Source organism: Myotis myotis, unplaced genomic scaffold (genome assembly GCF_014108235.1).
Source record: "Myotis myotis isolate mMyoMyo1 unplaced genomic scaffold, mMyoMyo1.p scaffold_m19_p_6, whole genome shotgun sequence".
Taxonomy (NCBI): Eukaryota; Metazoa; Chordata; class Mammalia; order Chiroptera; family Vespertilionidae; genus Myotis; species Myotis myotis.
In genome coordinates this window covers 98,491,989-98,507,106 of record NW_023416368.1, presented here as the reverse complement: position 1 = coordinate 98,507,106, position 15,118 = coordinate 98,491,989, and the positions used below count along the sequence as shown (strand labels likewise).

The 15,118-nt window shown below is 55.4% G+C and overlaps 1 protein-coding gene across 5 annotated transcripts in view; it reads left to right on the top strand.

Moving 5' to 3' along the window:
- The window catches only part of TBC1D9B (TBC1 domain family member 9B), a 52,890-nt gene that overhangs the window by 31,776 nt on the left and 5,996 nt on the right, over window positions 1-15,118 (top strand). For all 5 annotated transcript variants that reach the window (XM_036312770.1, XM_036312769.1, XM_036312772.1 and 2 more), the window contains 10 exons: window positions 4,163-4,324; window positions 4,623-4,773; window positions 5,235-5,449; window positions 9,298-9,415; window positions 10,220-10,505; window positions 11,871-12,000; window positions 12,127-12,225; window positions 12,931-12,999; window positions 14,473-14,713; window positions 14,970-15,035. In XM_036312770.1, the coding sequence (XP_036168663.1) occupies window positions 4,163-4,324; window positions 4,623-4,773; window positions 5,235-5,449; window positions 9,298-9,415; window positions 10,220-10,505; window positions 11,871-12,000; window positions 12,127-12,225; window positions 12,931-12,999; window positions 14,473-14,713; window positions 14,970-15,035 (1,537 nt within the window). The remainder of the gene's footprint in view (window positions 1-4,162; window positions 4,325-4,622; window positions 4,774-5,234; window positions 5,450-9,297; window positions 9,416-10,219; window positions 10,506-11,870; window positions 12,001-12,126; window positions 12,226-12,930; window positions 13,000-14,472; window positions 14,714-14,969; window positions 15,036-15,118) is intronic.

The following is a 15,118-nucleotide window of genomic DNA, read 5'->3' as shown; positions in this document are numbered from 1 at the left end:
TGTTTTATTTTAAAAGTTTTATAATTTAAGCTCTTGTATTTAGGTGTTTGCTCCATTTTGAGTTAGTCTTTGTGTATAATGTGAGGTAAGGCTCCAACTTCATCATTTTGTGTGTGATATCCAAGTTTTTCAGCACCATTTGTTGTAAAAACTATTCCTTCCACATTGAATGGTCTTGGCACCCTTGTTGAAATCATTTGACCGTAAATGTGATGGTTCATTTTTGAACTCTCAGTTCTATTCTATTGGTCTATATGTCTGTCTCTATGCCAGTGCCATACTGTTTTAACTGCTGTAGCTTTACAGTAAATTTTTAAATCAGGAAGTCTGAGATCTCCAACTTTATTCTTTTTCCGAGATGTTTTTGGCTATTTGGGATCCCTTGAGTTTCCATATGAATTTGAGAAAATATTTTTCTATTTCTGCAGAAAAGTTATTTGGTTTTTTATAGGGGTTGCACTGAATCTGTAGATCCCTTTGGTAGTGCTGATGTCTTCACAGTCTTAAGGTTTTCCAGTCTATGGACACCGTATGTCTTTCCACTTTGTGTCTTCTTTCATTTCTCTCATCAGTGTCTTTTCCTTGTCAGTGTATGCCTTTCACCTCCAGGGTTAAGTGTATTCTAAATATTTTTTTTCTTTTTGGTGCTATTGTAAATGAAATTTTCTTATTTTCCTTTGGGATTGTTTGGAGTTAATGTATAACGGTATATTTTGAAGGCAGTTCTAAGGACTGATGGGTCAGATGTGGGGTTTAAGAGACAGAAAGGGGCCAAAGATGACACTGGCTTTGCCCAGGGCAGCTCAGGGAACAGACCGCATTCAGTGACAGGGGACGATGCAGGAAGAGCAGGTTTGGAAGAATTCCGTTTTGGACATAAGATGTTTGAGGTCAAGGATAAGGAGAATTGACCACTGGAGATGGCAAAGAGAGGTCCTGGTGGCCTTGATAAGAGTTGTTCAGCCCTGACCAGTTTGGCTCGGTGAATAGAGCCTCGGCCTGCGGACTGAAAGGTCCCAGGTTCTGTTCCGGTCAAGGGCATGTACCTTGGTTGCAGGCGCCTCCCCAGTGGGGGGGGGGGGGGGGGGGAGGTGCAGGAGGCAGCTCATCGATGTTTCTCTCTCATTGAAGTTTCTAACTCTCTATCCCTCTCCCTTCCTCTGTAAAAAATCAATAATTTTTTTTTTAAAGAGTAAAAGCAAAAGTGCACAGACAGCATCTTCAACAAAACCAGGAGAAAAGGCATTGCCACACCCCTGACTACAGTGGTGGGGGTCCAAGCACCGCGGGGGGGGGGGGGACCATTATTCTGCATAGACACAGCATCACAGCTGTGCTGGGGCCAGGGAGGGGAGAGGAAAAGCCCTAAGGGCCTGGAGTTCAGAAATAACCAAAAAATAGCTCCCTCCCCCCAAAAGTGATGCCTCACTGAACAGAACCCTCAGCAAGTGACTCTGAGAAACAGCCCATGAAACTGGGAGCAGATTCCTCAGGCTCATTGACAGATAAGGACTAGTAAACAGAACTGCATGCAGAATCCGCTAACGAGCTGAGGGCAGAGGGAGAAGCTAGGGTGGCGCTCGCCACCGAGAATCGCAAAAACACCCAACGAAGCTCTGCACCAGGACACTCTCGGTCTGGACTAGGCCCTTCCCCTGGATTCTAGCAGTTTGTCATGAAAAAGTATTTAGTGGCCCCAAATCCATTTCAGAACGCCAGCTAGGGCAGAGGGGTGGGCTGTGGATATGAGCTAGCAGGCTTGTCTTTTTCTCCTTTTTAAAGTTTTTATTAAAAACTGCTCTACTGCCCTGACCGGTTTGGCTCAGTGCATGGAGCGTCAGCCTGCGGACTCAAGGGTCCCGGGTTCGATTCCGGTCAAGGGCATGCACCTTGGTTGCGGGCACATCCCCAGTAGGGGGTGTGCAGGAGGCAGCTGATCGATGTTTCTCTCTCATGGATGTTTCTAACTCTCTATCCCTCTCTCTTCCTCTCTGTAAAATATCAATAAAATATATTTAATAATAATAATAATAATAATAATAATAATAATAAAAACTGCTCTACTGTGGTACCATGGACTTACACTATGCTGTGCATATTGAAAGAGTAGAGTTTGCCAAAACCGGTTTGGCTCAGTGGATAGAGCGTCGGCCTGCGGACTGAAGGGTCCCGGGTTCAATTCCGGTCAAGGGCATGTGCCTGGGTTGCGGGCACATCCCCAGTGGGGAGTGTGCAGGAGGCAGCTGATCGATGTTTCTATCTCTCTATCTCTCCCTTCCTCTCTGTAAAAACTCAATAAAATATATTTTTAAAAAAAAAAAAAAAAAAAAGAAAGAGTAGAGTTTGATGGGTTTAACGTGGAGAGTCCCCATGCAGGGGACATAGAAAAGGGGGAGTGTGGTGCGGTGGCTGGTGGGATCAGAGGTGACGGGAGGACGCAAGGGCAGAAGCCCAGCCCAGACTGGAGCTGGCAGAGGGAGCCACTGGCCCACGAAGCCGAGAAGGCCATGCAGTGGCCACCTGTCATCAAAGGTGGCTTCTGTCCACTGAACGTGGTTTCCTGCCAGCAGTACCATCCCCAGGCTGGGTGGTACCAGAATGGCAGAAGCCCCTGCATCCTCCTTGGCTCATCCTCATGTTCCCTGTAGAGTCACCACTGCACGTCCTGGTGGCCACTGGGTGACACAGCACCCCAAGTTCCCTGAGGCTATGAGTAGAAATGCTAATTAATTAGTGTGGGGTCATCACCCCAGGTCTCAGCAGAACCCACAAAGCGTGGGTCCAAGAGTGGAGAGAGATGTGCCCATGTGAAGACGGGAAACTGCTGCTGGCGGAAGTGGAAGTGGATTCCAGGGAGCCAGTGACCAGTGTCCACCCAAGAGCAGCACTGTTTCTGTCGGTGGGCACTCAGGGCAGGAGCTGAGGGGAGAACCAGAGAGGGCAGTGGCTCTAGACCACCTGATCCCTGGGCCAGAGGACAAGCTCCCTGCACAGGCCATTGCCCACAGTGGCAAGCTTGCCTGGAAGTCAGGTGCCCACAGGCAGAATATAGTCTGGAGAGCAAGGGGCAAAGGCAGGTGTCGGGCATCACCCACACTGTGCCTAAAGGGGCTAGGATGCCAGTGCTTCCCTGAGGAGACCTTCTCCTTGGGGGGAGGGGAGGAGTCAGGGCTAGGAACTTACCTACTTGCTCTATGAGCATGGAGGGCCGGAGGCTCGGTTCCAGAAAGCCAGGGAAGAACCCTGAGGTTCAGGGCTTCCTTGCAGACCTGTGTTCCTGGTGCCCCCCTTCTGCCATCCCTATGTGCATTCCCCGTAGGTTCCCAAAGCCCACAGGGTTCATTTCTCTTGCCGTTGGCTATCTGTGCAATGGGAAAGCAGATTCCCAGGCTCCTGCACTGGGGCGGGGCCTCCCCTAATACAGGTTACCCTGCGGGGAGGTAGCCCGAAGTAGAGATAATCCACAGGCGAGGACCCCTTCCTTACATCCAGTTCTAGGTCTGTGAACAATCTTTGCCCCAGAGCCCCGGGAGTGCAGTGGACGGGCAGCCTGAGGAAGGCCGCCTTCCCTCACTCAGCAGACAGTCGTGGAGGCACCTGCAGGAGGGACCCGTCGCTCTGAAAAGGCTGTCAGGCTTGGGCCTGCGCTGGGGCCAGGCTCTGCGCCACGTTCCTGCATGGCTCGGTGCGTGCTCCATGGGGTCCCCAGTGCTCTTTCCTGGCAGTCCCAACCTGAGCTGATCCCTGTGGCCAGGGGCCCGGGAACAGTCATGGCAGATGCCACCATCAGCCATCTCTGGGGCCCGCTGGGTCTGCAGCCCAGAGGCTGGAATAAGGATAGTGTCCCTGGGAGCTCAGCACTGCAGGCAGGTCCCTGGGGTACACGAGCGGCTCCTCAGAGTTTCTTCTCTCCTGGCCCTGACCTCACTGAGCAGGCCTCACAGGATGGGCCAGAACCCTCCAGTGAGAAGCCAGCCGGCGTGGGTGGGCCTGGTGAAGGAGGACAGTGTAGGAGTTTGGCGAGGCGGTGGGACCAGGCCGAAGCGTAGGCTCCTGCTGGTCCAGACCAGGTGTGCCCACCCCGTGCTGCCCCCTTCGGGCAGTGACTGCGTGCACCTGGGAGGCCTGCAGGCTCAGTGTCGCCCTCTGTTGTACTTTCCAGTCTTCTCCAGCTCCTCAGGAGGCACCAGAGCAGCCCGCCAGCCCCGGCTCACCCTGTGGTGGCTGCCAGAGCTCCCTCGCGCAGGAGGCGCCCACTGCTTCCCAGGGCCTGCTCAAGCTCTTCCGGAGAAACGCGCCAGTGGAGGACCTGGGGGCCAAAGGGGTAAGCCCAGAGCGGGGCTCCATTGCCATGCCAGGCCCACGTGGGGGGGGGGCGGGGGGGCAGGGCCAGCCTGTGATTCTGTGCCTATCACAGGCAGTCGTCCCTATGGGCCCCAGGCCTCTGCAGGGAGGCCCATGTGCCTGCTGCCTGAGGTTGGTGCTGTGCTCAGTGCAGCGTGAGCTGGGGGCATGTACTGTGAGCCCTTGGAAACCTGAGGTGGCGGTCAGCGTGCCAGATGGAGAAGGAAGGTAGGAGAGCAACTTGGGTCACACGTAGCTCCTCATTGCCTTTCCCCCAGGCCAAGGAGAAGATGAAGGAGGAGTTATGGAACATCCACTTCTCTGAATACGGGCGCGGTGTGTGCATGTACCGCACGGCCAAGACCCGGGACCTGGTGCTGAAGGGCATTCCCGAGGGCCTCCGTGGGGAGCTCTGGCTCCTCTTCTCTGGTGAGCTGCCCTGCCAACCCCCAGCTGGCTCCTGAGCTGGCCAGGCAGGAGCTGCCTGACCTTCACAGGGTGGAAATGGGACTCCACTGTGAGTGGCCTGGTTCGGGCCCACACCAGGAGCGGAGTCCCGGGGAGCAGACGGCGGGGCGGGGCGCTGTCGCCGGCTGACACCCCTCCACCTGCAGTGGGACTCGAGTAGCCCCCCTGGCCTCCTTTCCCTGGGACAGACTCTGACCACATGCACACCCTTGGCCACTTGGACAGTTTCAGGAGGAGGGGTATCAGCCATTGGAACTTGGGTGGGGTGCCCCCAAGGAGCAGTCACGAGGGGACCTTTGCCTCCCACCACATGACTGATCCCAAAGTTCCACTTCTCTGTGGTCCATTGTCGTCTCCAAACTGCCTGTCACTGCCCTGAAGCCCCAGGAGGGGAGGAGACAGCGCCAGCCGTGTCTCCACAGGGGCCTGGAATGAGATGGTGACTCACCCTGGCTACTACTCGGAGCTGGTGGAGAAGTCCACAGGGAGGTACAGCCTGGCCACGGAGGAGATTGAGCGAGACCTCCACCGCTCCATGCCCGAGCACCCTGCCTTCCAGAACGAGCTCGGGATCGCCGCGCTTCGGCGGGTGCTGACTGCCTATGCTTTCCGAAACCCTACCATCGGCTACTGCCAGGTAAGGGGCTTATCAGGGACCCAGAGAGCATCACCCACCCGAGGCTCATGGGAGCAGGTCCCCATGGCCCTGGGCCTGAGTGATGGCCTCACATCATAACTTCAAGGGTGCCGTTCCAAGGTGTAATTAAAAACAATTGCTCATCTCATCCCCATGCTATATATTGTTACCTTCTATGTGCTTCTGGTATAGGTCCTGGAGTCATTTGATTATTTTTTGTGTGTGATAAAAACACATAATAAAACTTAACGCCTTCACCATTCATTCTTTTTTTTTTTTTTTTCTTTTTCTTTTTTTTTTTTTTTAATATATTTTTATTGATTAAGATATTACATATGTGTCCTTGTCCCCACGTTACCCTCTACCCCCCACGCCCTCCACCCCCGCTCATGCCCTCACCCCCCCGTTGTCCATGTCCATTGGTTAGGCCTATATGCTTGCATATAAGTCCTTTGGTTGATCTTTCCCCCGTACCCCCCCCCACCCCCACCCTCCCCTACCTTCCCTCCAAGTCCCGACAGTCCAATCAATGCCTCTCCGTCTCTGGATCAGTCCTTGTTCATCAGCTTATGTTGTTCATTATATTCCACAAATGAGTGAGATCCTGTGGTATTTATCCGCTCTCAAGTTCCATCCATGCTGTGGCAAATGGTAAGAGTTCCTTTTTCTTCTTCCTCTTCTTAAAGAATACCTTTCAGCATTTCATATAATGCTGGTTTGGTGGTGATGAACTCCTTTAGCTTTTTCTTATCCGTGAAGCTCTTTATCTGACCTTCTATTCTGAATGATAGCTTTGCTGGATAAAGTAATCTTGGTTGCAGGTTCTTGCTATTCATCACTTTGAATATTTCTTGCCACTCTCTTCTGGCCTGCATGGTTTCTGTTGAGAAATCAGCTGACAGTCGTATGGGTACTCCCTTGTAGGTAACTGACTGTCTTTCTCTTGCTGCTTTTAAGATTCTCTCTTTATCTTTTGCTCTTGGCATTTTAATTATGATGTGTCTTGGTGTGGTCCTCCTTGGATTCCTTTTGTTTGGGGTTCTCTGCGCTTCCTGGACTTGTAAGTCCATTTCTTTCACCAGGTAGGGGAAGTTTTCTGTCATTATTTCTTCAAAAAGGTTTTCAATATCTTGCCCTCTCTCTCCTTCTGGTACCCCTATAATTCTGATGTTGGTACGCTTGAAGTTGTCCCAGAGGTTCCTTACACTATCTTCATATTTTTGGAATCTCTTTTCTTTTTTGGTTGGGTATTTTTTGTTTCTTTGTATTTCAAATCTTTGACTTGATTCTTGGGATCCTCTTTTCTGCTGCTGGATCTCTGTAAATTATTCTTTATTTCAGTCAGTGTATGCTTAATTTCTAGTTGGTCCTTTTTCATGTCCTCCATGGTCTCCCTATACTTATTGAGGGATTCATTAAATTTATCGGCGGTTTCCATAAAATTCTTGAAAAACCTTATAACCGTGGCCTTAAACTCTATATCCAATCGTTTGCTTTCCTCCATTTCTGCCATTTGTGACCTGTTTCTTTGTCTCCGCATTTTGGTTGCTTCCCTGTGTTGATAGAGTGGCTTTGTGTGCTAGGTGTCCTGTAGGGCCCAGTAGCTCAGCCTCCCCAGTTACCTGAGGTGGACACTCTTGGTGCACCCCCTCGTGGGCTTTGTGCACAGTCTTGTTGTAGCTATGCCTTGGTTGTTGTAGGATCACTGGGAGGAATTGACCTCCAGGGCAATTGGCAGCGAGAATCAGCTGCCCTGATGATGCTCAGCTGTGTAGCAATGCAAGCCGCTGTGGGGCCTGGGCCTTCTCTTGGAAGCTCTGAGTCTATCTGGCCCGGCTGCGGTTAGGTAATTACAGGTTGCAAATGGCCGGGGCATTCATATGCAAAAGCCTCTGCCGCAGCCTGGGTGGGGCGGGGTCTCAAGGAATCAAAGGGCTGAGAAAGCAGCTATGGCGGAGCCTCAGCCCTGCCCTAAGGAGTCGCGAGTCCCAGTGTCCCGGCAACGGCTGCAAGCACCTCTGAGGGAAAGCCGCTCTCAAGCTCGCCCGCTGCCAGACAGTCCAGTATTTCCCCGTATGAGCCCTGGGTCCCCAGAGACTTCCCGGAACCGGATTTCAGAGCCGTCGGGAGCTTGTGTCTCCCTCCGGATTCAAAAAGACAGCCGCGTCCTCAGGTGCCAGACCCTTTCCGCGCGCGCGAGCCCCCGTACCTCTGCACGCCACCTCCGCAGCTCCTCCCGCTCGCAGTGTGCTTTTCTTTCCTTCTAGTTGTAGAATTTACACTCAGCCAGCCCTCCTGTAGTTCTGGATGATGTCCACCTTGTGTTTCTGATGCATTTATCGATTGTTGTGGGAAGCAGAAATTTCCCGGTGTTTATCTATGCCGCCATCTTAGTTTCTCCTTCTTCAGCATATTCCACCATTCATTCTTAAGTGTACACTCTATGCCAGTGATGGGAACCTTTTGAGCTCGGCGTGTCAGCATTTTGAAAAACCCTAACTTAACTCTGGTGCCGTGTCACATATAGAAATTTTTTTATATTTGCAACCATAGTTAAACAAAGACATATTTTTTATATTTATTTTATATATTTAAATGCCATTTAACAAAGAAAAATCAACCAAAAAAATGAGTCAGAGGTGACACACGTGTCATAGGTTTGCCATCACTGCCCTATGGCATTAAGTATATCTGTGCAGCCTTCACTACCATCCATTGCCAGAACTCTTTCAGCAATTCCCCTAGCTACCCCTGGCAACCACTGTTCTTTCTGTCTCTGTGAACCTGACTCCTCGAGGAACCTCGGATAAGTGGACTCAGAGAGTATTTGTCCTTTTGTGTCTGGCTTATTTCATTAGCATAGTATCCTCGAGGTTCATTCATGTCGTAGCTTGTGTTAGCGTTTCCTGCCTTTTTAGAACACACTTTGTTAATCCAGTCATCTAAGGATGGACACTTGGCTTCCTTCATCTTTGGCTGTTGTGAATATGCTGCTATGAACGGAGTACACAGTATCTGTTCCAGTCCCTGCTTCTAGTTATGTTGTTTATATACCCAGAAGTAGAAGTGCCAGTCATATAATGATTCTATATTTAAATGTTTTAGGAATTGCCATAGCATTTTCCACAGAAGTTACACCATTTACATTCCCACCAGCAATGCACAAGGCTTCCAGTTTCTCCTCATCCTCACCAACCCTTGTTATTGTCTGTGTTTTTGGTAACAGCCATCCTCATGGGGTGAGGTGTCATCTCACTGAAGCTTTGATTTGCATTTCTGGCAGGTTTGATTGTAAATCTAGCGGGCGTTTTTCTGGTCAGGTCAGATGGCTTCCTGTTTCCCATAGCTTGCTCCTGGGCTTCAGAAAAACAGGCCAACTCCCCCCAAATCACTTTCTGTAGGGCCAGTGTTCTGCACGAATCTCACCAGTGCACGGGAAGCCGGTATGCGAGCTTTAAGTAATTTTTAAGCTAAGATGTCACCACTGAAGTGCTGTGCGGGTCCCAGTCTTGCCATAGTCTCCCTGTAGCCATAGAGCCTCGCACACAGCTCACTTACACGTCCACCTGTGCTCACACACCTCAGACACCGGATGCCACTCAAGAAGTGCCACGCGCTCATATCTGCCTTCTCAGTTTTCCAAGTGCCTGCTGCCCAATTTGAGGGACGTAGCTGACTGTTTTTGTCAAGTTGATTTCCTGCAAATTACTTTTTGACAAATTATACATAGCCCAGTGGGATGGTTTGTTGTCGCCAAACTTGATTGTAGTGCCAAACCCTTTGGGGGAATTGACAGTTTTCCTTGGTGTCCAGCTCCGGAGCCTCCTTCACCATCTCTGTGCCCACAGGCCATGAACATCGTCACCTCTGTGCTCCTGCTCTATGGCAGCGAGGAGGAGGCCTTCTGGCTGCTGGTGGCCCTCTGCGAGCGAATGCTGCCCGACTACTACAACACCAGGGTGGTGGGTGAGTGCCTGCCGGCTGGTGGCTGCAGGGTGAGGCCTCCCTGGGCTGGCTCCCTGCCCGGCATGTCCTACACGGGAGCCCTCGGAGGCTGCAGGCTGAAGACAGCCCCTGTCCCCACTGGACAAACCGTGACGCTGCCAAGTGGAGAGCCATGCAGGCAGCCCTGGCCGTCCAGGCAGACTGCCTGTGGACCCCTGGGATGGCTGCAGGAAGAGCAGGCCTTACATACTGGTGGTGGGTCAGAGTCAGCTGGTGCCTAAATTCCGAAACATCTAACTCTTCTTAAGCTTTTTTATTGTGGACAATTTCCAGCCTCACAACTAGAGTGTACAGTACACCGTGCACCTCTTACCCAGCCCAGCTCTCACGGCCTCAGCAGGGGTTCTGTGTTAGCAGTGGAAGTGCACTTGCCAATGTGTTCTGTGATGTACAAAAGTATGTCTGCTCTTTCAAGATTCGTTTCAGGGGTCTCTACTCTCGGGGTCCTTTAGAATCATATCTGTTCATCAGCTTCAAGGCAGGTACACACAGAAGCCACCAAGATCACTGTTACTGTCCCAGAAAAAAATCCCCAGTATAATGGAAGAAATAATTATTTTAAACCACCAAATGTGTAACATCTCCTCCTGCCAGCCACTCCTGGGGCGTCCACAGGAAATCTGGTGAGACAACCAGGGCCTGCCTGCATGTGGCGCTCCACTTTGCAGCTGAATAGGCGGAGCTGGCCAGGGACCCCTGGGCTTCCTGCCCCTTAGGCCCTGGATTCCACGCGGGCCACCGTCCACTTCTGCGTGCTCTCACTAGGGGCCCTGGTGGACCAAGGAATCTTCGAAGAGCTCACGAGAGACTTCCTGCCCCAGCTCTCTGAGAAGATGCAAGACCTCGGGGTAATCGCCAGCATCTCGCTCTCCTGGTTCCTCACCCTCTTCCTCAGCGTCATGCCCTTCGAGAGCGCTGTGGTCATTGTCGACTGCTTCTTCTACGAGGGCATCAAGGTGGTCCTGCAGCTGGCCTTGGCCATCCTGGATGCCAACATGAAGAAGCTGCTGGACTGCAGCGACGAGGGCGAGGCCATGACCATCCTGGGCAGGTGACCGAGTGGCCTCCCTTCTCCTGCTGGAGAGCCCGCCCTTCCTCGGCCCTGGGCACTCCTTGGTCAGCAAGAGCCCAGCCAGGGCTAGAGTCAGGAACACTCCAGGAGGGGGCTGGGGCCTCCTCTCAGTGGGAGATAAATGGCAGAGGGCAGTGATCGCCACCTGGAGAAGATGAAACAGGGGTCAGCTCAAGCATGTTGGGCAGGAGGGCCATTGGGCAGGGAGGAGCAGGGCCTCCTGCTTGTGCCTCCCTTAGCCCAGCAGCATCACTCCTCCCACCCCCAGCCCGAGGGCTCACGCGGGCCTGCCGTGATTGCTGAAAAGTGGTCCTGGCATCCTCCTCCTCTCCAGTCCTCGTAGACACTCTGGAGGATCCAGCCCCTCCTTCCAGGCCCATGACACTCCTGCCATGAGCCCCGAGCCTGCTTCCTTATGGTTCTCCCTGCTCCCCTCTTACCCACCAGCATCCCACAGGGATCTTGCTGATCAGAATATCACCATCTCTCCCCTGGACATGGGGGCTCCCTATACCACTGGTGGTTCTCTGTACAAAGGAGCTGAGTCCCCCAGCCTGGCCTTCAGACCACTTACATCCAGGCCCCTCCTGGCCTCATTCCAGCCGAGACCCTGAGCTCTGTATAGTCCTGCTGCCCGTGTGCACGTGTTTGGCCCACCTGGAATGCCAGCTGCCCAGGACAGCCTGGGGCACTGCCCCTCAACTGCTGAGCCAACCCAGGTGCTGTGGGAGGTTCAGCCAGTGGCCAGAGTCTGAGACGGTTCTCATGCCCTTCTCACACCAGAAACACTGGGCCTTGGGCGGGAACCTATGGTGTAGATCAGCCACCCTCTCCCACCTGAGTGTCAGCCCAGCCCAGCAAGCCTGGGAGGGCGTGAGATCCTGGCCGGCCAAGGTCAAGCCCTGTCCTAAGGCTGTCCCGGGGGAAGCAGGTCCCTACGACCCCCCACAGCGGGGCCCCTTGCGCCTTTCTCCCGGGGCATTCCTTTGGTCCCTGATTCTTCCTGGCCAGGGAGTCCCCAAGTCCCCGAGGGCTCGACAAAGGTGGGGAGCACATCCTTCCAATGGACAAAGCGTCTCCCAGTATGTGAGGACCTGGCTTATCCAGGGTCCTGCCCATGGGACCCAAGAGGACAGTCTGGCTGCCTCAGGCCTTGAGGGAGCAAGGCCTTCTCTCCACTACCTCCCGGGGGATAACTGATGTGCAGGGCTCATCTCTCACCGCCCTGCAGGATGCTCAGCCCTCGGCAGGCTCCTTCATTAATTGGGAGACTATGCAAATTAAGTCCCTCCACATCACTGTCGCCTGTTAGCGGTCCAGACTTCTGTCCTTTAATCCCTCCAGATACCTGGATAATGTGGTCAATAAGCAGAGTGTTTCTCCGCCCATCCCACACCTCCACGCCCTGCTGACCAGTGGAGATGACCCTCCTGAAGAGGTGGACATCTTTGACCTCCTTAAAGTGTCCTATGAGGTCAGCACTGACCGGGGATGTTTGGCCAGGCCGTTCGTTTGGTCCCTGTGGTGCGGGTGGCCCAGCAGTGGTGGCCCTCTGCTCTGTGGTTTTACCTCACCTCACTGAGTCACCCTTGGCCCATAGAAATTCAGCAGCCTGAGGGCCGACGACATTGAACAGATGAGGTTTAAACAGAGGCTGAAAGTGATCCAGTCTTTGGAGGATACGGCCAAGAGGAGTGTGGTATGATGGCCCCAGGTTGCCGGGGGCAAAGGTGGGGTGGTACCCCATTGGGTGCTCCTGCTGTGCTGCCTTCAGGGCTCCCCTCAGGGTGGGGCAGGTGCAGTTCCCTAGTGCTGCCTCGGTGGGACTGGCACCAGGGCGCCTGTGCCAGTCACTGTGTCCTGCTCGTGGGTTGGTCACTGGGAAACGTATCTGACACTCAGTGTCCACAGGCCGAACGCGACCTGACTCTGTGCTGAGCCCTCGCCTGGCAGTGCCCTGCCTCTGGGCAGTGACCCTCAGACACCCTCCACCCCCCCAGCCCACTGGAGGCCTGCTCTAGCCTTTGTTCCCCTCATCTCTGGAGAGAGGGTTTCATGAGAAGTTCTAGAACGATTTCCAAAGAGCCAGTGTCAGGGTCTTCCCAGGGGCCCAGACAGCAGCCACGCGATGCCTGCCCCTCACCCGTGTCCTTAACCGGGCATTCCGGACAGGGAGCTCCCCGTCCCCACCGGGAGGGAGTGTGAACCGAGCGGCAGGTGGTGTGGAGGGAAGCCATGGACCACACCCTCCTTCCTGAATGGACTGCCTCCTGTGCTTGACCAGCGGGCAGCACCAAGACGGTTCTCCTCCTTCGTCATCCGCGCGGGGATTCAGAGCGCCTCGCCTTCACCACGGCGGGAACTTGAGAAGCTGTCACTCACTCGTTTCTCTCTCTCCTCCCAGGTCCGGGCTATACCTGGGGACATTGGTTTCTCAGTGGAAGAGCTGGAGGACCTTTACATGGTGTTTAAGGTGACAGCCAAGAGCAAGGGCAGCACCGGCCCCATCCTGTCCCCGATGCATCCTCATGCAGCGGCCAGACTGCATGTGGTGGGAGGAAGTCCTTGGAGTTTAGGCAGGGCACGATCTTAGTGTTAGAAAACCCGCTCGCCAGCTCACAGGAGAGGGAACGCCTGGCCTGTGTGACGAAAGCCTGGGCGTGCACAGCTTCACGCATGGCAGCGTCTGGCTCACCCGCTGGTCCTGTCAGGGCTCCACCGCTCCGGGCTTCACGCCCGCTGGTCTGTCCAGGCTCGCCAGACCCGCGTCCGGCTCCGCGCTGTCTGTCCGGCTCCCAGCCCGCGTCCGGCTCACCCGCTGTCTGTCAGGCTCCCAGCCCGCGTCCGGCTGCACCGCTGTCTGTCAGGCTCCCAGCCCGCGTCCGTCTTGCACCCCTGTCTGTGCAGTCTCCCAGCCTCGTCCGGCTCACCCGCTGTCTGTTCAGGCTCCCAGCCCGCGTCCGGCTCACCCGCTGTCTGCAGGCTCCCAGCCCGCGTCCGGCTCACCGCTGTCTGTCAGGCTCCCAGCCCGCGTCCGGCTCACCCGCTGTCTGTCAGGCTCCCAGCCCGCGTCCGGCTCACCCTCTGTCTGTCAGGCTCCCAGCCCGCGTCCGGCTCACCCGCTGTCTGTCAGGCTCCCAGCCCGCGTCCGGCTCACCCGCTGTCTGTCAGGCTCCCAGCCCGCGTCCGGCTCACCCGCTGTCTGTCAGGCTCCCAGCCCGCGTCCGGCTCACCCGCTGTCTGTCAGGCTCCCAGCCCGCGTCCGGCTCACCGCTGTCTGTCAGGCTCCCAGCCCGCGTCCGGCTCACCCGCTGTCTGTCAGGCTCCCAGCCCGCGTCCGGCTCACCCGCTGTCTGTCAGGCTCCCAGCCCGCGTCCGGCTCACCCGCTGTCTGTCAGGCTCCCAGCCCGCGTGCGCTGGGCTGCTCTCCCTGCGGAGTGGCAGGCTGTCATCGGCGCCGGGTCGCCCTGTCCTCAGTAGCCCCGTGGAAGGAGATGTTTCTTTCCAGTGGTTTTAGCGAAAGGCTCGGTGCCGTGACTACAGGAAAGTGTCACTGGGTCAGAAGGGCCATCTCCTGCCCCATTGCGTGAGGCTGGGACAGAGGGGCCTTCCAGGTGCTGTTAGCAGGCGAAGGGAAAAGGGTGCTGAAGGCCACACTGGTCGGTTCCGGTCATTTCCCTTCGGCCCCGTCTGCCTCTGGTTCAGCCCCTGAGGTGGCCGCTGTGCTGTGGCCTTAGGGTCAGAACAGTCGAGCCAGCGCTGCCCCTCGCCCACCATGGCCACCATGACCGGTCCCAGCACCCACACCTGTGAACAAGGGCTGGGGCTCTAGCTTGAGGTCCTGGGAGGCTGTGCAGCTCGGCGCTCACACTCGGGCCTCCGCAGCCATGGCTGGAGGAGGAGGGTGGGCACGTGGGCCCCGTCTCACCAGGCTGTGCCCCTGCAGGCCAAGCACCTGGCGAGTCAGTACTGGGGGAGCAGCAGGCCCACCGCTGTGCGTCGGGACCCCAGCCTGCCCTACCTGGAGCAGTACCGCATCGACGCCAGCCAGTTCCAGGAACTCTTTGCCAGCCTGACGCCCTGGGCCTGTGGCGCCCACACGCCCGTGCTGGCGGGGCGCATGTTCCGGCTCCTGGACCGAAACAAGGACTCACTGATCAACTTCAAGGAATTCGTGACAGGGATGAGTGAGTGGCTCAGGGCCGTTTTCCACTGGAGACGTGGGGGCCCAATGGGGTTCCTCCGTCCCTCAGCCCAGTGCTGCCCACGGCTGGGTCTGTGGGCCCCAGAGAAGGGGGGAGCTCGGGACAGCAGGAGGCCTGGGCCCACTCCAGGACCCTCCCCAAGGGTGGCAGTTGTGAGGAGGGCCCAGGAGACGGGGAGGAGGAGAGGGCAGGCGTGGGGGTAAGAGCCCTCTTGCCAGTGAGCCTCTTTCCTCCACAGGCGGCATGTACCACGGGGACCTGACGGAGAAGCTCAAGGTCCTCTACAAGCTGCACTTGCCCCCCGGTGAGCCTCCCTCCCACTCCCCGGGGAAGGCCCCTCACTGTCCAGAGCTGCCCTGCAGCATCCAAGCACAGGCCCTGGGGGAG